We start from the raw sequence: 27498 nt of genomic DNA, 5'->3' as shown, positions 1-27498 counted from the left end.
CAGGTTAAAATTACTATTCATTGCAAAGTAAGCATTAAGTACAAGAAATTTAATATGGAACCTGATAGCCTCCTACTTATTAACATTATGATTTCTTTCAGCATTTTACTGCTTGCTTATAAATACATTTTTTGTTAAAACAGAATAGTGCATTCATAGTCATGATTGTATACTGGTACAAGTTGTTCACTTTCTCAAACATTTGGAAGAAATACAAACAAAAACCATATGTTTTAAATATTCCACAGAATACCTTTCTCCCATTTGCTCAAGTGTTGCAAATGTTTTTTAAGCTGGTACTATTCCAGAGGAGTACCACCTAACCCTAGTTTTATGACAAGTATTCCTAAATATATGCATAAATGCATTTTTCACTTACATGTGATTTTTAAAATATAGCATTCAACTCCTTCTCTCTCTCTCTCTCTCTCTCTCTCTCTCTCTCTCTCTCTCTCTCTCACACACACACACACACACACACACATATGCAATCTTTATAGCAGCAGTATGTGCAGGTCTCAAAGTCTTCTAAGTAACTCATAAGATGCTAGGCAAACATGAAGTGGTATTTTGTCTACTGTCCTCCTTCAGGCCAAATGTTCTTTCACTGATTCAAACATATGAGAATATAATCCATTTTTATAGGCAGTGTTTTTTTCAACATTTTTAGGCATAGACCTGATCCAATAAAATTGTCAATTCTCTTCCTAGAAAAAAAAATATATATATACAAGGGTACAAAAGTACCCACCAAATCTTGAATTGACCTGGCAAGACTTACCAATTCTATGTGGAAGGGGTTCAAGGATCTTAGGTTAATAGCCACTGATTAAAGTTTGATGAGGAAGACACAAAATGCTTGCTAGGTAATTCACTGTATTTTGGATGCTTTATAATCAGTATTCTTATCTCTAACCAAAAGCCCTTCCATTTCAACTTGTTCTTTTTGTTGAGGTCATAAAGAACAGTTAGTCACAATTACCTTTCATATTCTTGAAGGCCATATTAAGCCACACCTTGGATGTGTCCTCACCAAGATAAATAATCCCAGCTAAGTAATTCCAGTTTGGCTACACCTTTTCTCAGAGGCCCCATTATTCAATTCTTAATCATCTTCATTGACTTCCTCTGAATAGTCTTCAAGTTTTCCATACTCCTCTGAGGTTAGTGGGGCTATAATTATTCCTCAAACTCAAGAAAGGGTTTATATAAGTGGTGTTCATGCTTAACAAGCTTTGCATAACCCACCAGCCTGAGTGCCACCCCATGCACCCTTCTCCTGCCATGGTGGAAATCCCAAGCCAACATGTGGCTGCATATTTCATCAGGGGTACTCTTGATTGCTTGGCCTACTGAATTTTCCTTTTGCAATACATAAAACCTCTTAACTAGGCTGCCAATGTTGTGAGCTGAACTATCCAGGGGTACCATTTCCATAGTTCCAGGGCTTTTATTTGCAACCCGAATGAGAGTAAGTAGAGGATCTTCCCTTAGTGCATGATGGAGCTATTTAAAATAAACTTCTGTGAGAATATTTTAATGATCTAGATTTCCTTCCTTTTGTTTTCACAGTTAACACATTTCTATTTCATTTTTTTAAGTTAGGATATTTCAAAATAAGGGCTAACTAAATCCTAGTCTCGTTCCTATAAGGCTTAATTACACTAGAAACTCTGGGTAACTCTTTATTTATTAAGACCTTGGCTCTCAAACAACCTCACTCTTCTTTGCTCTCCAACTCCTCCATGAGATTACTCTGGCTTTCTCTTTATCATAGAACTTACCATTATATGAAATTACCTGTTTATAGTTTTTTTTCATTCTTTCCTGACTACAATGTAAGCACCACAAACAAAATCAGGGGTCTTTTCTGCCTGTCTAATTTATTCCTGCAGTCCCTGTAAAAGTATACTGTTTTTTTTTTTTTTTTGTGTGTGTGTGTGTGTGTGTGTGTGTTTAAAAGAAACTATTTCTTCTACAACTTACCATTTTGTCACCTCATTCTTCAAAATCTTTAAATTCCATGGCTGTATAAAAACCCTCTATTTTTACCATGCACTTTATGCAAATCATCACTTAATATTGCTAGAATGGTGTGAACTTCCAAGTTATTGAGCTAATACTGAGGTTTTCCTTTTAAAAACACCAAAACCTGTTTTGATAAATACAAGGGAAATCGTGAGACATAAGTTAAAATAAATCTAGTTACAGAAAAAGTTTCATAGACATAAAAAACTTACATAGAATATATATATATATATATATATATATATATATATATATACATACATACACACACACACACACACACACACAAACACACACACACACACTAAGAAGAGAATTTCTCTGCAAAGTATTTCTATTTCTAGAACATCCTTTCCTGTCCTCAAGAAGCCAGTACAGATGCTGAGAAATTCCTTAGACACATGCAGGATGCTAAAGAAAGAGGAGCTGGAGAAAACTATAGTGCCTTTCCTTTCCCTTTAGAATAGAGAAAAAAATTCCTAGTTATACTTTACCGTATGCACATTGTACTTCAATAAAAAGTTTTGGAAAAATCTCTCAGCTAGCCTCTCTTCTGTCTTAGCTCAGGCACAATCACCTTTAGGTATAGTTGACATCTACCTTCCACCAGGGACAGAATAGAAAATGTGCCTGTGACTCCAATCAAATCTATTAGATGGAAGACGTTGGGGTCAGTGATTCCAGTTTCTGGCATTCAGAATTGTTGGGTCCATACAGTGCTTCTTTCATTTGAAGAATGAGCTTTTCCATTCCTACCCTCCTCCTTGTCTGCCATTGTAGAGAATGCCCATGGGATCTTCAGGATTTTGTAAAAAGTAATTGGAGTTTGAAGGAACTTTGGAAAGCAATTTTCATTGAAACCAATAGTTTTCCTTTTTTTTTTCAATGTGTCTATAAGAATACAGGGTAACCCCATATGGATATGCCTCCATGGAAAAACACACACACATAACCCACTGAATTAAGTTTCACTGAACAAAATAACACCCTTACTAAATGAGAGCTATGCCCAGTGCTTTCTGTCCTACCCTGAACTGTTTTTTTTTTCATTTCATCTCTAATGCTGATTGTAACATACTAAGTTTATTTCATGATCTCTTAGTGGATCACCACCCACAGTTGAAAAATAAGGATTTCATTATTTCTTGGAGGAATGAATGTGAGATCAGAGCACTGTGGCTACTTTCGCCCTGACCTTCCATAATGTGAAGTATCTTTCTTTTTTGGGGTGTCAAATTCAGACTCAGTCATGGCTCATGATAGCTTCTCCTTGGCTTATTTCACAAGATTTCTAGAGCATTCTTAAAAGAAAACAGCTTTATTAAGGCTTTACATATGACGAACAAGATTGGGGCCAGAAAATGCTGACTCAGTGAGGTGTTTCTGTCCAATGACAATGAAAAATCTGAGTGACTTACAAAGGTCTACTTCCCCATGGATAATTTTTTTTAAAGCCAGAGTCATAAAATTTTAGAGCTATAAAGGATGTCAGAAATCTAGTGCAGCCCTTTGATTTTATGACAAAATCATGTACTGAAGGAATGCAGAGTATAAGTCTTGTTCCCTTATCAACAGTGACAGCATTTGCAGCCACAAGCAGATATATTTTAAACAAACAGAATCTGATAAAAATAAGTTTTCTAGCCTTCAAGATGAAAAGGGGGAAAGTTGGTAACTTACTTCTGTTTTTAAAAGTTGTCTAATGACTGAGTTGTAGAAACTCTGGGCTCATTCCTTACACATCTGCTTAAGATAGTCGTCCTGTGTGCTTGGATTTTTCCATTATTTAGACATTCAACAAATATTAATTGAGAATGTGATATCTGTTCTCAAGCAACTTATAATGAATTATACAATTTTTACGTTAAAAAATATGTTATCCAGGAAATAATACATCATAAACAATATGTCCTTTGTATTTCATTGGTCAGACTTTCTTGGTATTTTACTGGGCACATTTGATGTACCACTCTGGGTCCTAGTTTATTGGCATGGACTCAACTTTTTCATTTCAAGTTATTTGTTCCTCTTGAAACCTTACCTCATTTCTTATTTTATTCATTAATTCAATTAATATTTACTGAATATCTTAGAACAGTCAAGCACTGTTCTAGATGCTGGGGCTACAGAAGTGAGCAGAGAACGCTAAGTTCCTGCACTCAGGGAACGTACCCATAAAAGGGGCCCGTCATCATTAATCAAGTTAGTTAACTAAGCCTGTCTGGCTTAATGGGATTCTTTGGGAAAGTATTAAACTATGCTAAATTTTATAAATATCAATTCCCAGATCTCCAGTAGGACTAAGGAATCCAGTGACTAAGAATTTGAATTCATTAGATTATTTAAAAGTTGAGAGCAACATTCTTAGGTGTATTGGAGAGCAATCCCCTAAGTATAGTTCTTCCCATTTAGTTTTAACCAATAATTGACAAAGAAACAGGGAAGGAAGAAAGGATGATGTCCTCAGAATGAGGAGGCAAACAAGTGCAAAATGAAAATTACCAAGAATACTATCTTAGTCACATAGTATTCACTCAGGACATAGTAATGAGAAAACCTACTCATGTTCCCAACTTGAATAGGGTTGAATCTAGCAGAAGTGGAGGGAAAACTGTTGGCACTCTCTTTCCAGCATTGCATTGTTTTGATGTTCTGACTCAAGCCTTAAGCATGACATTTCATGATCAGCTAAACCGCTGAGCAACCACACCCTATTCTTGGCAAAAATATATATCATATTATATTACAAAGGAAAGCACAATGGAAAGTTTTCTTAAAATAATAAATAAACACTGTATCTTATTTATAAATCTTGTCAAGATTTTCAAGGACTTGTCCAGCTCTCTGGCAAAATCCCTGTTTGTTTGCTGTAGAAGATGCAGTGTGCAGAGTAGCTGCCTGAACAGCAAGCTCCTTTTCAATTTCAACTTCTGCAACCCTAACCAAGAGGGACTGTCTTCTTTAGTGGTAAAAGTAGATCCAGGTTTTATGGCTGGAGAGAGTCCAGGGCACTCAAAAGTGAAGCAGACGGTTGTGAAGAATTATTTATGGCAGATTGTGTGATGCCTGTGTTGTACTCTGATTTAATGGGGGAGAAAATGAAATCTGAAGCAGAGTGAATCCAATTTCCAGATTTTACTAGGTGTACACATAGGTTTTACACGGGGGTACCGTGGTGACCCCCAGCTTCTTCACATGGCTTTCATACTTTGCAAAAGTAAGCTCTTTCTTAAACAGACCCATGAAAATCATTCGCTGGGTTTTCCACAAGAAGTCTCCAAGGCAACACTTTTGACATTCTCAGATGGGTCTTTCTCCTGTAAGCAAAATAAAACTTATTTCTTACTAAGAAATGTAACATATAAATACATATATTTTGTTAAATATCAGTATCAAATTTTATTATACACCCTATTTTAATGTATTTTGTTAATCAAGATATGTAGCTGTTCATAAGATTATTTCATATGCATCCTATTTTTCTCTTTAGTTAGTGAGAAAATTTAGTCTTTATATTTTTATACTTTTGTTTTCTGAATTTTTATTTATTATTTGTAAACATTTATTTTAAATATCAAAAATTATACATATATATATGTATATTGTACCATGTTTTCTTTTTTTCTGAATAGCCTCACATTTATTAAAGAAATCACCTTATGAAACCATTATGATTCTGACATGAAAAATAGTGCCACATGAAAAAGAAACAGACTAGAACTCCTCATGCAGATACAAAAATCTCCTAACAAAATATTAGCAAATGAGGGCTGGGGTTGTAACTCATTTTTTTTTTTTTTTAAAGAGAGGGGAGAGAGAGAGAGAGAGAGAAATTTTTAATTTTTATTTTTTAGTTCTCGGCAGACACAACATCTTTGTTGGTATGTGGTGCTGAGGATCGAACCCGGGCCGTACGCATGCCAGGCGAGCGTGCTACCGCTTGAGCCACATCCCCAGCCTGGGTTGTAACTCATTGGCAGAGCTCTTTGTCTAGCATGTGTGAAGCACTGGGCTTGATCCTTAGCACCACATAAAAGTAAACAAATAAAATAAAGGCATTCTGTCCATCTACAACTACAAAAAAATTTTAAATATTAGCAAATGAAATCTAGCAATATCTGAATATATAATACATCATAAGATAGGTTAATCCTAGGAATGCAAGATTGTTTTAACATTAGAAATCAATTCACAAAAAAATCAATTTAAAAAATTTAATATATTTCTAAAATATATTGGACTAATCACGAGATCTTCAATAAGTGAAAACAAAGTATTTGGCAAAACCTATTTGTGACTAGGGAAAGAGTGAAACTTAACCAAAGTTGGGTTAACAAAGACTTTATTCCGATTAAATATGCATGTATTGTGAATTGCTAAATCAAGTTAATACATATGCCTACCTCATATATATCACTGTGGCCCTTATGTCATTACAAATACATATATTTAAAATATCACTTTTGCTGGGTGTGGTGCACATCTGTAATCCAGTGGTTTGGGAGGCTGAGACAGGAGGATCTGTGAGTTCAAAGCCAGCCTCAGCAGAAGTGAAGTGCTAAGCAACTCAATGAGAACCTGTGTCTAAATAAAATACAAAATAGAGCTGGAGATGTGGCTCAGTGGTCAAGTGTCCCTGAGTTCGATCCCCAGTACCCTAATAATAATAATAATAAAGTATCACTTTTATTTATATGTAAGATAGATGTAGATGATCTTTGAATACTGCTTTGTACAAATGTATTTATACCTTCAACAAATACTTACTCATTCAACAAATATTTATTGAGCTCTTTCCATATGCTAAGCCCTATGCTAGAGACTAGGATAGAGTAATTAACAAAACTGAAATGGATCCCTCCCTCATGGAGCTTACAATCTAATGAGGGAGAGAGACATTGAATATTTTATCACACAAATATAAATACAAATGGAAATACATATATAACAATAAGCTATGGATAGTCCTGTGCAAGAAAGCATTGAAATTGTAAATGTTGGGAAGGACAATTTAGAAGGTCAGATCCAGAAAGGCCTTTCTGAGAGCAAACATAAGTACAAAGTCACTCTGGAGCACAACCTCAGACATATTTACATTTAGAGTACCAAATCCAATCTACATGCATAAAAACTTAATCCAAAGAAATACTTGCCTAATTCCTGCTTTTCCTTTGACTGGTGGGTAACACTGCTGACATAGCATTGGTAGAACTTGTGGCTTATTTTTCTTAACTATAAGAAATTTAATAATTGGACCTGTTTATTTGGCCTGAGATTTAGGAGTTTATATCAGGAGATTTAATTAGGATACTAGGATTGCTTTTGCAAAGGTTAAACCTTTTATTCTTCTTTTATATTCATTTTCCTCTTCTTCAAAAAACAGTTGTATTATAGTAAATGTATACAACATAAAATTTACCATTTTAACTATCACCACCATTTGTCTTCAGAATTTTCTCATCTTCCCCAGCTGAATCTCTTACCCCTTAGTTTCCCATTCCCCCTCCCCTCATTCCCTAGCAAACACAATTCTATTTTCTGTCTCTATGAATTTGACTATTTCTGGGTAACTTAAATAAGCAGAATCATAACCTGCCTTCAGAGTACATCGATTCTAAAATTCCAAATAAAACTCCGGGTCTTTTTGAAGAAAAGACAAAGGATTTATTCTGGCCAGGGCTAAGGGAGCAGAAAGCAGAGGGTTTTGCAGCCCATGACAATGAATGCAGGTGGAGAGGCCATTTAAACAGAAAAACCACAAAGGAGGAGGGTGGGAGAGGCAAGTAGAGTCATAAGTACGTTCTCAGAATTGGTCACTTTTGGGGGGAACCAATAAGGAAGTAATCTAACGTCTGCCCCATAGTTTAAAGATATGTGGTCAGGGTGTGCAAGTGGGTGAGGATGGAGATGTCAGCTTCTATGCAAGTGGGCTTATTGGGAAAGGCAGGGGGCAACTTCCCGCACAGGGTGAGATGTCTCGGCAGAATGGAGTCAGCCTGACTTAACTTTCACATCATCCCATAACACATCCATGTTGTAGCATAGGTCAGATTTCGCTTTTTTCTTCAGACTAAGTAATATTCCATTGTATGTAAATGCAAACTCTCCCTATCAACTCATTTATCAATGAACATTTGGGTTACTTCCATCTTGGGCTAGTGTGACTCATGCTGCTGTGAAACATGTATGTGCAAATATATGTTTTCATTTCTTTGGGGTTTATTCTCAGAAATAGAATTGCTAGATCATATGGTGATTCTATGTTTAATTTTGAGGAATTGATCTTATGCTCTGTAAATTCATGTATTCATTAAATGTTTATTAGATCCTTACTTCACGATGGATATCTGTGCCAAAAGTTGGAAATGAACAAACAAGTCTCACTACCTTTGAGGCCAAATGTTTAAGTAGCTTACTGTTGTTTTTTTTGTTTTGATGGTGATAATGATTTGCAGTTTAGTTCTAATTCCCTTTCCCAAGATCCTTGGGACTAAATATAATAGTATATTTGCATATAAGTAATAAAGTAACATATTAATGTTTATATCAGTGTATGGTAAGAATGCCATCATAAATCATGCTGGGTAAAATATTTTAGTTACCATGAGTATGAAGGAAAAAAAAACTAGTTTAGTCATGATGAGTATAAAGAAAAACAATGTTTTCATCACCATGAAATTACTCTATAATTCCACCATTTCCTTAAGGGGTCATCATGGTCAGCTTCCTTTTCATAATTACACTGTTTTATTTTGTATGTTTATACTTCACCATCTTCCAAAGAAACTGTAAGATTGTTTGGAGTAAAACTGCAATGCAAAAAAGATTGAACTGGGATAGTAGAGGATAGGAAAGGTAGCAGAATACAACAGTCACTAATATGGCAGTATGTAAAAATGTGATGTGTAACCGATGTGATTCTGCAATCTGTATTTGGGATAAAAATGGGAGTTCATAACCCACTTGATTCTAATGTATGAAATATGATATGTCAAGAGCTTTGTAATGTTGTGAACAACCAATAAAAAAAATTAAAAAAAATTTAAAAAATTAAATTATTCAAATTTTAGCTAATAGCAAGGTCACTAAAAATAGCTCAATTACCTGGAACATAAAGGGAGAGTGAGAAGAGATATGGTTTGGGAGAACATTGTATTTATTGGGGAATGAAGAGAAGGTAGGGGGATGGGCAAAGGAAAGAGTAGAATGTATTGGACATAACTTTCCTATGTTCATATAGGAATACACCACCAGTGAACCCCACATTGTGTACAACCACAAGAATAGGATCCTAATTAGAATAAGTTATACTCCATGTATATATAAAATGTCAAAGTACACTCTACTGTCATGTATATCTAAAAAGAACAATTAAAAAAAAAGATTGAACTATTTATATGGAAAAACAGACTATAAAACTCAAGATAGCAATGGTGAGGGGATTTTAAAACTATAGACTAAAGAAATATTTGTCTATTGAATACAAATTTTGTTCTGAGCTGCCTAGTAGCCAAAAGAAAGATGGGAACTCAGATAATTGCATTGCTCTTATGATTTAAGAAATAAAAGATACCAGCCAGTCAGTCACACTTTTTATATTTGACCATTGTGTTTTGGGAATTTGGCGTTACTGAGCTATATAATTTTGTAAAGTCTCAAGCATATTCCATATATACATATCTCCAAACTGGCCAAGATGGCTTCTGCAGCCTTCACATCATTGTTCCAGTTACAAAGAGGAGGAAAGAGTGAAGCAGGGTATGCCCCTTTCTTGATGGACATTACTGGAATTTCATCCACTTCTTCCACTTATATCTCATGGTCACACACAGCTTCCAAGAAGAAATGTTTCCGGGTGGGTAGCCATGTATGTTTGTTAACAAAGCCAAAAAAAAAAAAAAAAAGAACAGATATTGGGAGACCATTAATATTTCTGCCACAGATATTTTATTTGAAAGAATATTTTTCCCTAAAATGCAGACTGGAGTTTAAAATCCAAGCTTTTGAGAGCAAAAGTAAATGCAAATGATCACAGTAAACATTCTTACAAGGCCATTCCATGTCAGACAAGAGCATTTCCATCTTAATCCAAGTGATAGAAAAGTTGGAACAAAGGAAGAGGTGAGGTGGGAGGGACAAAGGAGAGACAATGTAACCAAAACCAAAAGCTAGGCCTCTAGGACCCTTTGCACAAGGATGCACTTCCTTCTTTAAAAGAGACTGTGGAAAATCATCACTCTCATGGTTGTGCTTAAGAACTTGCTGCCGCTTTAATTTGCACACCCGAACATACTTCCAGTGGTGGGCCTCTTAGGAATGCTCAAGAGGTGAGCAGGCAGGCATGAAGCACGTGGCCCTCCTTTGCCTGCCTGCCTGCCTTCCTCAAGTGCAAGAAACCTCCAGTCTGGGACCTGCATCCTGTCAAGCAGCTTCCTACTGGCTCCTGGGATGGGTTAACATCCTGCACTCATATCCTGAGATCAGGGTTTCTCCACTTTGTCCTTGGAACTCTATTCTTTCCATAGTTGCTAGTTTCTGTGCTGGGAAACAAGTTTTGGATTTTAACTTCCAGGAAACGCACATGTAAGAGATAAATCTCTAGATTCTTTTACCTAAGTTTCTTCCAGCTGCACCCCGTATCTGTCCCTCAGGACACCTACATAGCTGGTAAATGTCTTGCTGTTGGCTTGTATTCAGTTCTCTATATTGTTACCTTATTTCCCCACCCCTTTTTTGCCATACTTACCAAGTTTCACATTCCTTCATGAAAGTTTTTTCAAAAGAAAGGCCCACCACAGTTTCTAATAGGAACCATGCAATATCCAGTTTTCCCTACAAACTCCATGTCCTTTCTGGAAATTTAAGAAATAAACTCTCTGCAAAACAGTCACAAGTATGTAAGGTAATGAATATGTTAACTAGCTTGATTTAGCCATTTCACAATGTATGTATATACATACATGCATGTGTGTAAATATATATATATATGTTTGTATATAAATATTTATATATACACATAAATGTATGTTTCAAATCATGTTGTATACCATAAATAAATGTAATTTTTGTCAACTTAAAAATGTAAATAACTTCAAAGGTAAACTACACTGCAAATTAATCTTGCAAGCTTTTTTTTCATTATTTGATTACTTGATAGTTTCTGCTACTCCTTTGTGACAGTATTTACAATAGTGATATCACATAATCTTTTTACACATAAAGTCATTATTCTAGTTAGTGTTAGCAAATATGACAAACATGTAACTGGAATTAAATTGAAGATCACACAATGATCTATGTTATTTCAGAGGAAGAGTATTCTGCTTTTCCATGGTTTAATTGCTTTCCTGAAATTCAAGTTATATTTCAATCTTAATCTACATTTTTCTTGGTTTTCAGAGATCATCTTTGCTTTTGTAATTCTTTGTTTGCTTTTTACCCCCTTGCTTTTCTTTTTCTTTGTGGGTGTATCATATGTTAATTCACACATCAACAATTTATCTCATGCCAATTTTTTGTATGAGATGTTGTGCTCTATTCTGTGTGTGGGCACAAGATTTCCTAATCTGTTTTTAAAGATTTTTTTAGTTGTAAATGGACACAGTACCTTTATTTTATTTTGTTTTTATTTTTATGTGGCGCCAGGGATGGAACTGAGCCTCACGCATTTTAGGCAAGTGTTCTACCAACTGAGCTACAACCCTAGCCCAAGATTTCATAATCTTAATAGTTATCCTCACAGAATTTATAATCTTGTTGAAGGGGAGAGAGAGAGAGAGAGAGAGCAAGAACGAGAGAGAGAAAGAGAGGGAGAGATTGAGATTCTGCTCACAAATGGTGGTATGTGAAAAGTACCTACACATGTGTGGAAGCAAATCTGTCTGGGGAGGTGCAAAACAGAAGCAATTACTACTTGCTATTTATGCAAGTAAATATTAAAATTCCAAACTAGAAAATAGAAAAAAATGTTTACCACCAGTGGGGGTGGGGCGGCAAGAAGGGGAACATTTAGAGACCAAAGCAGTAAAATAAATCAGAAAAATGATCAATAACTTGCAGACAAGTTTAAAACGTCTACCTAATAAAAACATCTAAGAATAATATTAATAAAACAACAAAGAAGACTTTTTTCCTGTTAAAAGACTGGCTCATATCTGGGATAGCTAAAGAATGTATCCAAATATATAAAAAGATTCCAGCAACAAAATGACTAAAAGCTTAAAAAAAAAAGCAGAGGAAGGCTTTGTGGAGTTACTGACATTTTAATTGCATCTTAAAAGGTAGAAAATCCATTAGTAGGCCATGATAGGAAGAAGGACCATCCAGGCAAAAGAGATATCCAGGATGAACAAACACACAGGAGTCCAAGTACCTGGAGTATTCGGGTGAGATCAGGTATTTCAGTTGGGCTGGTGCATGGCTTTCTATTATCCTGGGATTGGAATCAGATCAGGGAGGTCCTTGAATGCCAAGCTGAAGAATTTGGCTTTTGCATTTCAATCCCACTCTCTCTATATTGTCTATAAATCTGTTAACAGCCCTTCACCTTATTGTCTGGCTCTGGTATAATTATTTTATCTGTGAAGGATGATGTCATGGAAATAGCACAGAACTAGGAATCAAGGGCCTTGGATTTATATATTACACTTGGGTTTAGTATATGAATATTACAACCATAATTCAAGCCTCAGCAATTACATTGATAAGTGTCTTTATGTCAAAAAAAGGCTACAAAAGAGTTGCTTTGTTGTCAAAATTCTCTATAGTGATCTGTCCTGAACACACAGTAGGTACTTAGTGTTTGTTGAATTTAATTCAATAACAAACCTCTGACATCCATAACATAACCCCAGCTATGTAGACAAAGGAAGAACGAAGGCTCCAGGTTTCAGGATGGTGAACAATTCTATTCTCCCAATTCAGTTTGGGGCTCTGCTATGAGTTTTATTTTGTTTGTTGGGAGGGGGCTTTAGGATCAGTATCTAAATTATGATAGTAATTTTCCCCAGAATTTATTAGGATTTTTAAGAACACAGAGAAGTTGAGACACAAGTACCATGAGCATTCATGTACCAACCACTTAGGGAATGCTATATTGGTCTCTTTGTATCAGGCTCTGAGCTAGACACTGTGCAAACTTCTTACTCCACTGCCCAGCAGTGCCGTGGTGTATTACTCCCATGACTCAAAAACTTTAAACAAACAAACAAACAACAACCACAAAATAATCCTTGGGCTCAGAAAGTTTTAGCCATTTATTTCCTGAAAGCCCTCTTGGTAATAAGTTGTAACTACTAAAATTTGAACTGTCTGGCTGTAAAATCTGAGTTCTTTCCACTATACCAAAGCAGTCTCCAGAATTCTTTTCTGCTGTGGCCTGGAGTCACAGATTTTAACCAAGTACCTACAGGATGAGGAGCATGGAAAATAGCATTTGAGGCCATAGGGAGAAATGTAAATTGAAGACCCAGGTGCTTCAGGCAATGACAGATGAATCAGATCAAATTGTAAAAGCTGATGAGTTCCTGCCATAAGTGATATCAGTTGCTGGACACTATAAGGAAAGAGGGAGAGAGTGGGGCAAACAACTTAAAATCATGCTCTTTGGCCATTAAGCGACCTACAGCAGTAAGTGAGGCAGGGTGAGCACCGGCAGTAGCCCCATGCTAGGCCTTCCCTCTGCTTCCGCTGTTCTCTCTGCTTCCGCTGTTCTCCACACTTGCTAAACCTTTCCTAGGTTTCTTTTCACTTCTAGAAGTCTCTGTACATCTCAGGTATTTTTCAGTTTCTACTTCTTCCATCTGGGTCTCCTCCCTGAGTTCTCCAACCATCGGTGACCTTTCCCTACTCTGAACTCATGTGGCTCTTTGCTCCACAGACCCAGGGTCGCTTAATGGTTTGGGCACAGATGGCTTGGGCTCATATTTAGATATTTCTCCTCTCTGTGTATGTGATCTTGGACAGATTGTCTGATTATTTTTATGCCTCAGTGTTTCCCTCTCTTAAAGGGGATGTATCAATAAGAATTCTGTTGTAGAGAACAGAATCTACTCTTGTGAATATAAAAACAGAAAGCCATAAATTACAGGGTATTACATAACACAGAGAATATTTGAATTGCCACAGGAAAAAACTCATAAAGTGAGCTTTCTGAAGAGTCCCATGGTGCTTGGCAGAAATAGACCACCATGGGGACTCCTGCCTCTTCTCCACTCAGAAAGTTATCTGTTGAATGCCAGGGTCAAATAGAAGTGCAAGGGCTGCGACAGCCATACCCACCTTCTCCAATCCAAGTAATAAAATGCACATCTCATTCTGGCTTCTCAATGCCCACAAAGTATGGATATAGACAAACCACATTGCTCTACAGATTTTCACATGCAGAGAGCAAAGTGTGGACTCTGCATCGCTTCCTCTTTCCAAACAGTGCTTCAGAGGAGCCAAATCTAAATCCCATCCAGTACCTTAGCTGCAAGGGAGTCTGGAAATGTAGTATTGGGGTTTCTGGCCTCTGCATGTCAGGGAGGCCCTGGTTGAGATGAATGTTGACTGCTAATCCACCATAAATAACACCTACATACAGATAATAGGTTTACCTACTCTATAGAATTGTTGAAGGTTTACATGAAGTGATAAATATAAAGTACTTACAACACTGCCTGACACATGGAAACTCTCAATAAATAGAGCTATTTTTTGGCCAGCTCCTAATATAGTGATCTAGGGAAAGCCAAGCAGCCTTTGATAGATTCCCAAAGTCCCACCTGCTAGTAAGTAACTTTAATGAAACTATTATCTAAGGAACACCTGTTCTCTGTTCAGAAAATTGAGGCAAAGAATCTCTGCACATATCACATTTGATCATTTGCAAAAGACAGTTTGAGAATTATAATGAGTGCTCTGGTGGCTTTGCTGTAAAGAGACAAAGGGGAATGAAGGGAAGGAGGGGATGGGAATAGGAAAGGGCAGAATGAGTCAGACATAACTTTCCTATGTTCATATATGAATATAAAATCAGTATAATTTCATATCATGTACAACCACAAGAAGTTATCCGCCATGTATGTATAATATGTCAAAATATACTCTACTGTCACGTATATCTAAAAAGAAGAAAAAGAAAGGAAATAAAAAGAGAGGATCCTGGTGAACTGGAATGTTACAGTTGTGTTCAAATTCCAATTCTGCCCCTAAGAACAGCAGTCTTCTTCCTGTGCTTTTTCTTATTCACTCTTCCATCATTTCTCTCCATTTGAATTTCAAAATTAGCCAGAGACAGCACAGAATTTCACCAGGTCCCCATGAAGAAAGCAAGGCTCACCTACTGCCATTGCCACCTCCCTATAGAGGTAGGCCCTCCCCAGCTCTCCAGAGCTCCTGAGCTCTTTCCAGGAGACTCTCTGTCCCCTTTACACCAGTTCCTATAACTGAAGGGCCAAAGAGGCTCAACCTCAAGGAAGAGACAGGTGGCTTTGGAGCAAAACTTGTAAGGCATTCTCCCCAGGGAGAGAAATTCCGAAAGTTGAGCTCACTCTTTCCTGCCATAAAGCACACTGAATGTTAACAGCTTGCTGCTGTCCAAGCTGGTGTTTTTTAAATTAAGTATTGTTAAATCCATACCATTTGGAATGATGCTTCAGACAGCCCTGACACTAGCTCTTGCTGCTGCTTTCATTTCACCTAATATATTGTGCGTGGAGCCGGGAACCAGGATTATGGCTGCAGCAGCTTCTGCTGCTGCTGCGGCTGCTGCTCCACAGACACTTGCAGACGGCTTTAATTTAGATACCTGAAGAGGAAAAAAGGAACCGGGCCAACGCCCTGCTCACATGCCATAAGGGGCCTTTCCCAGGCGGGCGTTAGTATGGGTCTAGATTACCTAGGGTTTTATGTTATTTTTCCCTTGGCACTGAAAAATGTCTCAGAAATGACAAACTTGGGAGACAGAGACGCTGTAGGCTAAAATAAGCTACTTTCCATCATCAGGTAATATATACTCACAGTAATGCCTGGTAGGCTGCCTTCTACTCCTCTGCCTGTGTTGTTACCAGCCCCTTCCAACACACCTCCCTTTGGCCAGACAGCCAACACCTGAATCTGCATGTATGTACAAATATATAGATGTATATATGTGAATATGAGATCAGAGTGGTTGGAGTCAGAAGACCCTGGTACAAAGTCCAGTTTTAGCCAGTGAGGCCTTAGGTAAGTCTCTTCGCTGAGCCTCAGTTTCACATATATAAAAAGGCACTGGCACATAACCAACTGCATCAACTAGTCAAAAATGTCAAGCGAGATTGTACATGTAAAAATCATAAACCTTAACAATATCACATATACTTTGGAAAGTATCAAAATGAGCTCATCTTAAAAACATTCCCCATCGGGCTGGGGATGTGGCTCAAGCGGTAGCGCGCTCGCCTGGCATGCGTGTGGTCCGGGTTCGATCCTCAGCACCACATACAAACAAAGATGTTGTGTCCGCTGAGAACTAAAAAATAAATATTAAAAATTCTCTCTCTCCTCTCTCACTCTCTCTTTAAAAAAAAAAAAAAAAACAAAAAAACATTCCCCATCACCCTTATCCAACTTGATTTGTTTCTCCTTTTTCTAGAGTTTTAAGTAAACTTAGAATTTTCCCGCACTGTGTTAACGCTGGACCTTTGCAATTGCTTTTGCAAGTTCCTCCAGATTCTCCCAACAGAAAAGATGATGTGGTGAGCCGAGAGACCAGAAGCATGTACTGGGGTCGACCTCCTCTAGGTGTTCAACCAATGATGGAGGCCTTGACTTTAAAATAGTATATTATTTGAGGACTTCATTGAAAGGACCATCTTGCTATAAATTGGCATGCCCAGAAAAACTCAGAAGATGGTATTGATTTCCAAAGCAGAAGAATTTGGCATATATGTGACTACCAGTTATTTTCCGACCATGCCAATTTTTCCCCTCTACAAAAGATGCCTTATCATTAGCATGCTAATGCTATAATTCCTTCTCTTAAATCTGACGCAAATGAACAGATAACATAGTCTCAGACTAAAAGTTCATTTCAGTCAATTTTTTTTTTTTTACTATGATGAGGATTTCAGATAGCAATCCAGTATTTTCACATCTACTTGTCAATACCCTTTAGCTTGTGAGAATTAGCTAGTTTTCGAGAGATTAGTAAAAATAATCTTTCTGAAAGGGAAAAGCCTATTTCAAAAATAGGACCTCTTTGTGTGTGTGTGAATCTGTACTATCATTTTCCTAGTTCAATATATTTGGTAGTGAGGAGAAAGGTGAATCCTTGATTGCCCTTGACTTTTTGTGACAGGTTAACAGTGGGAGTTTTAAAGCTTCTCCCTTGTTAATTGATATACCATATGAAGTAAGTAGCTGAAGTTGAACAACCTGCTTTAATCTACCTTTTTGCAAAGCAACACTGCAGGTATGTGTATTGGCAGACCTGCCTGTATTCACATGTCTGTGATGGCTAGATCAGGTTTTCCATATTTGTGTTTCAGACCTCTCATCAGTATTTTTTAATAATGAAAGGAAAGAACATTAACTGCCTTCTACCTCTACCACATGTATTTCTGATCTATCAGATCTGTAAAGAAAAGCCTCCTGGTAATACACGATGAAAATGTATGGCTGGGTTTGCTATTTCATTCTCTCAAAACTCAATAATTTCCCTAGCAGATAAGGGGAAGTATGTCCTTATTTGACACTTAACACTTTCCTAAAACTAATAATCTCCTCCAGTAGGGTTGAACCTTGCTTGTTGGTAGATTAAGTGGCCTCTGAAGATTGCTGAGCTTCTCTTTGCTGCACATAAGTACTTCCTCCAGGGCTAGGCTGCACCTCCGAGGTCAACCTGTCCAGCCCTCTGGCCCTCCTGGACTAGTGGTCAACAAAGGTTTCTCCTTTTCTGCAGTATAGCAGCTCCGAAAAAAGGATGTGAGTCAGGTGAAGAGAAGACTGTAACTCTTGGTTAAAAGGTTTGGGGATTAATTGAGGATTTAATTCATCTTTTCTTTCCCTCCCCCCTGGAAAGCAGATAGTTGAGAGTTGGCAAGGTGTCAAAACCAGGAAGTTTCTCAACCCCAAATTTCAGCCCCACTCAGTCTGGAGTCTTTGTTCAAGGCTTCTTTTAAACCAGGGGTTCTCAATTTCTAATTGTGCCTTTAGAATCAGTAAACCTTGGATGTTTCAAATTGTCACTTTACAGAGAAGCAACTTGTCCCGTCTCCCCACCATCAAGTCCTTAATACACAAAATAACTTATGCCACTGTTAGGGTTAGTGAGGAATTTTCATGAACTTCTACAGTATTCCTTTTTCTAGTCAAAGGGGAAAATAAAGAGGAACCTTACGAAGAAGAAGAAAGCAGTTGTCCAGAATACGTTTAAAGGGCACATTAAGTCAGTTTTTGACTATGGTTCTCTCCCTTTTATGGCATATGTTATATATTGACAGGGATTAAGTTTCTCTCCTGAATGGAACAATACACGGACACAGGGAGCTACTGTACTTTACAAAGCAGCAGACATCAGCACAGGCAAATGGCAAACAGAAACACATCTCACAGAGAACTGACCAGGTTAGGGAAAAGCCCAGTGCTTTGCTTCGTCTTGTGTACTTCTGCACCTCTGGCATTTCTCTTCTCGCTCTGCTGCTCGCTCTCCTTTCTTTTTCGTCCTTTTCCCCCTTTTTTACTCACACTGTTACACTTTCTCTGTCCCCCTGGCTTTGTTATTCAGCATGTCTGATTAGCAGGAGCCTGATTGGCTGGCTGCCTGCTCCGAGAGAGATTCCATTCAGCTTACCCCCCACCCATCCACCCACCCACCCCTCGGTCAGGAAATGTGAGCGGGGCTGATGGAAGCTGATAGGCAGGGCTGGAGTGTTAGCACCAGGACTGGATGTGACAGCAGGCAGAAGAGCACTTAGCAGCTTATTCAGTGTCCGATTCAGATTCCGGCAAGGATCCAAGCATGGAATGCTGCCGTCGGGCAACTCCTGGCATACCGCTCCTCCTTCTGGCTTTCCTGCTCCTGGTAAATGCCTTTTCATTTCAATATGTTGCTATAGCCATTTAGTCTGGGTGCTGTTGGGGTGGTGTGTGTGTGTGTGTGTGTGTGTGTGTGTGTGTGTGTTCATCTTAAAACTCCAGGTAAAATAATTTACATGATAGAAAAAGTACCCTAACTCCTTCCAAAACTTTAATTCCAACTTCCCAAGCTGAATAAAGTCTACAAAACTTACAGGAATTAGTTACAGGTATATCATAATATTGTTACTGAGACACAAACTTTGGGATATACTGCATAGAATCTGTGAGCTGAGGACTATATAAATGTTTGGAATTTGGATAATAGATGTCCTGAAATCAAACTCACTCACTGTGCTGTTCCTGGAATTTTTTGAAGGATAGACTGTGAGGGGCTTCCCTCCAATGCCTTCTACGGATTATTTTTCCTCTGTACACATGTACTAGGGAACCAGGTGAAAGAGGGAATGAGAACCCTCTGTGCAGCCAACCCAGATTAGAGCTCTTAATTACTGCACATTATTTATGGATAAAAGTTAATTCAGGTATCTATGAATTGAGGATTATAGTCTTTGATCTCAGATCTTCTTTTGAAGAAGAAAAAAAATGATGACTTTCTGTATGGTTAATTTCTACAGTCAATAGTGATAAGATGCTCTGTTCTCGAACATCAGCACATACTACATTTTTGACTCAAAGTAAATGTTCCGTTGTGACTCATACTTGGTTTTATGGGCAGAAAATGAACATTTACTGTCCAAAAACAATCTACACTCAAAATATTAATAGCAATGCACATTTTTTTTTAAACCAGAGTGTTCTGGGCAGGCAGTTTAGTAAACCTCATCTGAAGGTTGGATTCCAAAATTTGCACACACTGATTCCAAACAAACGTGATTGTAGCTCTCCTTGTCACATTTATGACATGCCAGAACTTCCTCAGATGGTAACAAGGCAAGAAGGGAACAAGGTAAAAATGCAACCAGAATATAGGTTGTATTGCTTCATTGATGGGGAAGGAATATTTTGTTCTGCTTTGAGTCTGACAAATTTGATCTGCACTATAATTTTGAGGAAAGGAAGCAAGCCATTTGGTAAGATTGAAAAGGTCTAGGAAGATTCATCAGATAGAGTAGACAGACAGTGTTTAAATATTTTATGCATTCCTGTATCTTAATAATTTGCATCATTGTAGCTAAAAATTATAATGCTGCCTTATAAATCGGAATATATTTTCAGTTTTTTGTAGAAACTTAAAGGCAAGTGAAAGTTTAAGCATGAGTAGACTATAAGTTTTAGCAGTACTGAAGAATATAAAGAGCAGAATGTTTAGGTGTGCTTTATGTCTTGTAAAGCAAGCAATTTATAAAAGGTGTCTCATTTTTTCCATATGGGATGTGTTACTTATATACATCATTAGTTTGTCTCGTCTTTCCTTCTTTGTGATTTTTTTAAACTGTGTGTTTTTCCCCAGTAAATTGCATCATAAAGCAAATTACCAGTACACATTACTTTTTTTGATATTTTCATATGGAAGTATGATCTCATTATACTTGAGTAATACTAGCCTACACAGGAATAGATTGTTTTTCTACGCATTTGGTAAATGCATTATATCCCTCTTTGATATCTTAAATTCATATATGTATGTGAGCATATAATTAGACTTACTTGGAAAAAAGGAGTGTTTGCTTATTTCAGAAGGACTTAACACATGTTTGGATTACAATAATTGCATTATGAAGTTGAAATGAAATCAAACCCAGGTTTGTTTTAGGCCTGTGTTTAAATGAATTGCGAATCTAAAAGTTATGCCAGGAAAAAAAAAAAAAACAAGAAGTAGCTGTTGAGTGACTAGATACATCCCATGTAGAGCAAGAACAGCATTAATAAGAGCTGTCATGTGTTGTGTCTAAAGGTGGCAAACACTAGACTTGTTTGAAAAACATTTCAGTGAACCCTCACAATAATCATGTAAAGAAAGTACTTTCAAACCCATCCTACAGATAAGGCAACCAGCTTATATTTGAACCCAAAGGTCAAAGAATGGGGAGAACATAAATTGTTTGCTTTGCACTGTGGTCGTAAAAATGTCTGGCAATGATGGAAGCAATGATGAGGCTTGGTCTGCACTCTTTGTTGGAGACAGGCAGTCTTTTTGCATCATCTTGGCCATTAAAGAGATGTACAGTGTGGTGGATACTTGTTATACTTGCTCATTAACTGCCTCTGTTAGGTTTACAGCCAACATTAATTATTGGCTTAAGAGAAAGTGAACTTTAGCCTGACCTGTAGTTGACTTAGAACTAGAAGTGTGACTTTGTCAGCTCAACCTTCAGACCTGATAATGATACTGAATCGGAGGACCTGTTTTTCCTATGATTCTTTTACATAACAGAAGAGTCTGTCTACTCTTAACTTAATTTAAGCAATTTCTAAATGTCTTTTTAACTTAATTGGAAAACATCTCTCTGTATAATGGCAGGTCCAATTGTTACCACATCAAAATAGCCTTCATTTCATTGACAGTTAAATCATATGGCTCATGACTCGGTTCCTCAGCGTGTACACATGAATGGTATTGAGCCGCAGTTTTGACAAAATCCTTTCCTCCCAGCACACTATTCCCTAGAGAATTAGGTCCCAATGCCTTTCGTGTCTATTTTAGATCACCACCGTACTTTCATGCGCAGTGTGCCCGCTGGAGACTTCTTTTTAACTCTGGACACAGTTGGACACTAGTATCAAACAAGAGATTTCATTTTGATATTCAGGTCAAATTAAGCCACATAATATGACTTTCCCAATCTTCTCCACCCTGTTCCCCCTTTTCATTCTCTCTCCTTTGTCTCAATTGTTTAACTCAAAAGAAATGTGGCAAAAACCATGACCGGCCATTGACATATGTGTCCATCTACACTTGAAGTCAAATCACTTCTTGTCAGAAAGGCATTTAATCAAATTTGCATTTGCTTTTTGTTTCTTTTCAGTGGTTTTTTAAGCTCTTTTGCCTGCTATTGTGAGAGTTGCAAGAATAACACTAGGAATTATAATAAAGTACATGTGTTTTGCTGTTGAATTTCTTTTTCTTCTCTGTACTAATTTATACATGGAAACTAGTCAAACACAATAGCCCGTTCCCTTCAATTCCTCTGGCACTGTCTTCCACTATTATCTAAGTGAATCTATCTTGGATGGCGAGAAGCTCCATTAGCTTGTGGAATGAATGTTAAATCCCTTATTTACAGCAGATTGTGGCCTGTTCCAACAATGAGAGAGTATGAGTGCGCGCACGCCTGTGTGCACAAGCACCTCTCTATAACTGTTCACTCTATTTCTTATTCTCCACCTATGCTGTCTTTAAATCAAACTTAAAGAATTTCTTGTCCATCTGTGGAGCACAGCAGCATTTATTTAAAAGTGATTTTCTTGATGTTTTCGTGAAGTTTCTTGTCATTTATCGTCTACTGGGCTACTGATTTTAGTTTCAGTCTGCTCAGGACCACTTCCTGGCTCCCTTACTATTTTCATGTGAACCAGTTCTGTCCCTTCATATAAGATGAGGGAAGAATGTCCAATAGTGGTCACTAGTGAACCACAGAAGAGGCCTGTTACACTGGGGAAGTTTTCCTTGTATGATTCTATGGACAGTGAAGACTTTTAAGAGAGAGAATGAATAAAGGAATGCATATGTTTGTGCTTTTATAAGATTCTTAGTCCATGTTCATGCCCCAAGTGGAATTAGGGAAGAAGGGATGCCCTTACACACCCTGGGGTAGGCTCTTGCTCTAATTAGGAGTGACACAAAGTTCATTCTTATAGCTTAATATCAAAATTAAAGTCAGAGTTTGTGGAATTTTTTTTATCAGTGAAGTGTAGAAGCTACTCATTTGTAAAACTCCGTTTATTTCAGCATGTTTTTGCATAAGAATTATATCAGATGCAACATAGCCTGGTATTTGGGTCTTCTTCTTTTTGTGACTTTATCAAAATATAATTTCAAACTCTTACAGGAAAATATAGTGTCTTGTGAATTTCTGCATTTCCTGTGGCACCTAGTAGAATGCCTTTATATTCAGGCAGCAGAAACACTTGTGAACATTTTGAAGAAAGGAAAGGTCTTATAGGGAGAGCACATGGTGCCCTCACTCTTCACATTTTTCCATGTTTTCAGACTTCATTTGTTTAGACCACTTTCCTCAGTCAAATGACAGTTCTGCTTTTAATTTGTGTATCTTTCAAGTTCCAGGAACATCACTTTCTCAGGTTCAATTATCTAAGTTTCATCCTTCCCTTCCTCTACTGTTTCTGTGGTCTCATGAGTAGGGTGACCTAGGAGTGACCTCTTCTAGCGTGGGGACTCAAGTCTTTTCTTGAGTGAGAGCATTGCTTGAATTCTCATGAATAACCTACTGGTTAAGTGTGCTGAGATAATCACAGGAAAATGTTTCTAAATCGAGTTTTACAGTCTTGCCGTTGTTACTAATTTTCTTCTTCTGGAGGGCTGGCTTCAAACTGTGTTTTCACCAGAATGAGACAAATTCATGTCATTTTCTGTCTACATCATAAAAATCATACCATGTGGCTGAATTTTGGCTTGATTGGCAGTACTGGCTCATGAGCGGCTTAGGACTGGCATACCAAAGGTGATGTAAGTCCTAAAGGATCCTAATTGAATAGGCCAGCACAGCTGTGTGGGGAGCCTGCCTGCTAACTGGGGTGAGCTGTTGCTATCAACCCCTTCTTTCCATGAGCTCAAATATAAATGACTAAATCTCCCCCAATTCCCGAACTTCAAGATTAAAACCTACATAGAATAAAGCCTAACTGTTCTGCTTTGCTGGGGCACCCAGCATGGAAGGCAGTTAGTAAAAAGTTTTCTGACCATGAAGAAGATAACCCTGATAGATATACTCTTAGCCTGAAGCCAACAGTGGCCTCTGGCTTTTCACGTGTTTGATTTCCAAGAAGCTCAGAATTTATAAATCAACTCTTTTCCTCTATTCATTGATTTTCTCTAATTTGGTCACAGAAATATATCTCTTCTCAATAACTAATTGTAACATTTCTTAGAATAAATACCCTAATTTCTGGGTTTGAATAGTCTCATACAAAATTCCAGCAAGGTATAGTTACATGGATAATCAGCCCTTAGTAATCATGTGACAGAAGGCATCAATAACTAATTGTAATGACTACAATATTTTAAGTGGTGTTTTAAGTAGTTTTTGTGCTACCTTGCGTTTATCTCTGTCATTTTATTTCTCTTCCTTCACTTACATTTCTAGCCTCACTATAAAGCTGTGGACAACAGCAGAAAGAATAACATGTTCCTCCTCCTGTTTCTATAAGAATGTCTGATCATTAGATCTCAATAAATGTTGTTGAATGAATGAATAAATGGATAACTAAGAATGACTCAGCAAGAAAGCACAAGAAAAGGAAGGGAATGAAGTAGGAAGGGAATGAAGACATTCATTTCCAATGTGAAGCTTTTCACTATTTCTAGTTTTGATAAGACCAAGTCAAAAGCACCAATAAATTCAAAAGAGCAGACATATCTTGTGTTTCTCTTTCTCTCTCTTAAACATATGTAGCCACATAGTGAACACTCCCTTTTACTGTTGTCAATTAGAAGGAATCAATATACATGTTTCATATATTTTTTATCCATTAGGTTCTCAAGTGTTTTTCCTTTCACAAAACTTGTCCTCAAGAAGAACATGATATTTACATTACCTACAGTTTTATAAAACTTGAAAGTATCTATAAACTCATTTTAGCAGAGACAGTGTTATGGATTCATCAAAACTCTTTTCTTTTTATTACTGGGCATGAAGATAAATTATATTTCTTAACCTTTGCTGTGACTGGATGGTGTTATGTGATCCCAGTTCTGGCCAATGGAATAGAGTTAGGCATGACATATGCATAGAACTCCTCTGCCTGACCTCTCCTCATGATCCTCCAAGCATCAAGTACTCTTTTTTTACCTGCCTGCCAGATGCAGAGATTCCAGAATAGACTTTCAAAACTAAGGAATGGCAGAGACACCAAGGGCAAGGCCCAGGGCCCTAAATGGCTACATGGAGCTCAGCCCCTCACCATTGCTTCTCACAGAATTCACTATGAATGTTAACCATAAGTGGAAAATAAACCTTTGCTGTATTAAAACACTGAAATCTGTGAAAATGTGTTATACTCAAAACTTAAACATGGGCTTCTAATTTACATGCTATGAATGCTAGTACTTAAAAGAACTAATACTACTTTCCGTTCATTATATGGAAACAGAGAAATAGGAAGATGCCACATCATCCTAATGGTAGCCAAATCTTTGCACTTTGCAATTTACTGTGCACTCGGTGTGTGCAAAGTATTGGAATGTCTATTGGCACTGCAGGAAAAATGGGAAAATGGGTCAGTTTTTCTAACAGAATCCCCAGGTGAGTAGAGAAGTAATGAGGAAAAACAAAAACAAAAAAGAAGCAGGGCTATAGTAAACCAGTTGGAAAGTCCTGGAACAGAGCAGAACCAAATAACCAGACTAAGGACCCAGAACCACACAGATACAAGGAGAAGACAAAGGCAGGAGAAAAAGACACCGAGAAGCAGAAACTAAGGTGTTCTACTATCGCTGCTCCAAAGACAGAACATCAGAAAAAAACAAAGAATGAACAGGTGACAGAGAGAAAATCAGACAGGCAAAGAAATGGTTTCCACAGCAGCAGAGAAAGTAAAACATGTTTTTTTCAATATAACCGGTCTCAGACTATCTTTGACATATTTTTCTTGACGGTGTCTCTATTTATCAGCTCTTAGTCACGAAAATAAAATACCTTAAGCAGCTAACTTAATAAGAGGTTTATTTAGCTCACAGTTTTGGAGGCTGGATGTCCAAATGGCATAGCCCAGGCTTTGTGGTGAGGGCCACTCCTTGGGTGCATTACCTCAGTGTATGGAGAGTAATAGTGAGAGGGTGCAGGAAGCAAGCAAAACTGTATCTTGAACTAGGAGTGATCTGGCATCCCACAACCCTTCTGAGGGCACACCCCCAGTGGCCTAAGCCCCTCCTACTAGGCCCCATCTTTTAAAGGCCCACCTTGGGTCTAGGCCTCCAATCACAATGCACCCTTAGGGGACATTCAAATCACACCTAGACCATAGCAGTGTCCAAGTGTCATGAAAAAGCTCTGGTTTTAGAATGTAACCATCTGGGGGCTGGGGCTGTAGCTCAGTGGCAGAGCGCTTGCTTAGCCTGAGTGAGGCACTGGGTTCGATCCTCAGCACCACATAAAAATAAGTAAATAAAATCAAGGCATGCTGTCCAACTACAACTACAAAAAGAAAGAAAGGAAAAAAAAAGAATGTAAATGTAATCATGTGGGCTGTAGCGCTGATCCCAGCTCCATGCTCTTGGCCCATGACACAACCCCCTACTGCTTCTGTCTGTGCATTCATATAGGATTTCCATTCCATCCAATTCCCACCGGGATGGGACAAGTAAAGGCACCATTAAATGTGCAAGTATTTTATAAAATCAAAAGTACAATAACATTTCAAGTGATTTGTTTTGTTTTGTTTTTTGTTTGCCGTGCTAGGGATTGAATCCAGGGCCTTGTACATGTGAGAAGCACTCTATCAACTAAGCTAAATCCCCAGCCCCGAAGTGATTCGTTTTATTCATGTGAAAATCATTTGTCCATCACCAGCAGTCTACACAATACAAAGCAAATCTCCACTGGAGACAGATGAAGGCTCCATGGAAGATTAAGACACAGTACTTATAAAGAGGAGCTAGGTAGTTCTTTAGACATTTTCTTGTGATTTAAAACACACACACACACACACACACACACACACACACGGCTGTAGGTAGCAGTTCTGGACTAGACATTATTATTTTCAATTGTCCCATAAACTGTTTTATCCTATAAACAAACCTACTCTACCTACTGAGATGCTATTTGTTTAATGCTATTCCTATTTGTGAATATAAAATATGGCTTCCCACAGATTATGAATGTTATTTCCATGGATATTATCAGTTACTATTTGACTTCAAACATTACTTTTACAATTTCTATAGTTGAGAATACCAAATTGTACAACAAAACACACTGGGATGTTCTCTTAGTTAAGATTAATTCCATTGAGAAAAGCTTTTCTTCAGAGCAGATTCTTATCATTGTGAGAATCATTATGTGTGACTATTACCTAGGGAGTTTTCACCTGCCCACTATTATAGAGGCATCATGACAGACTTCAATCTTACATTTTTAGTACATTGTGTTAACTTTTCAATATTCAAAATCCATGCAATAAACAAACAATTGCCTTTGAAATTGTATTTCTGTAAGTGCAATTATTATAGTTGGTTGCATCTCCCATCCCATCAGAGTTTTACTTAAATTTCTTATAAAGTAATTTAAT

At 37.5% G+C, this 27498-nt stretch overlaps 1 protein-coding gene and 1 long non-coding RNA gene across 4 annotated transcripts in view; one reads left to right on the top strand and one right to left on the bottom strand.

The window, feature by feature from the left end:
- Positions 1–5148: 5148 nt before the first annotated feature.
- Positions 5149–18851, bottom strand: LOC308639966. Its single transcript, XR_014020138.1, has 2 exons — positions 18613–18851; positions 5149–5345 (listed from the first exon to the last, which is right to left on the bottom strand). It is a non-coding gene; the product is annotated as an uncharacterized lncRNA (long non-coding RNA).
- Positions 18852–18893: 42 nt separating this feature from the next.
- The window catches only part of LOC308639887 (ADAMTS-like protein 1), a 384577-nt gene continuing 375972 nt past the window's right edge, over positions 18894–27498 (top strand). For all 3 annotated transcript variants that reach the window (XM_081278265.1, XM_081278264.1, XM_081278263.1), the window contains exon 1: positions 18894–19072. In XM_081278265.1, the coding sequence (XP_081134391.1) occupies positions 19010–19072 (63 nt within the window). In that variant the 5' untranslated portion in view covers positions 18894–19009. The remainder of the gene's footprint in view (positions 19073–27498) is intronic.

This window comes from Spermophilus citellus, assembly GCF_964194105.1.
Source record: "Spermophilus citellus genome assembly, chromosome: 2".
NCBI lineage: Eukaryota > Metazoa > Chordata > Mammalia > Rodentia > Sciuridae > Spermophilus > Spermophilus citellus.
This window is presented reverse-complemented; position numbering and strand designations above follow the sequence as displayed.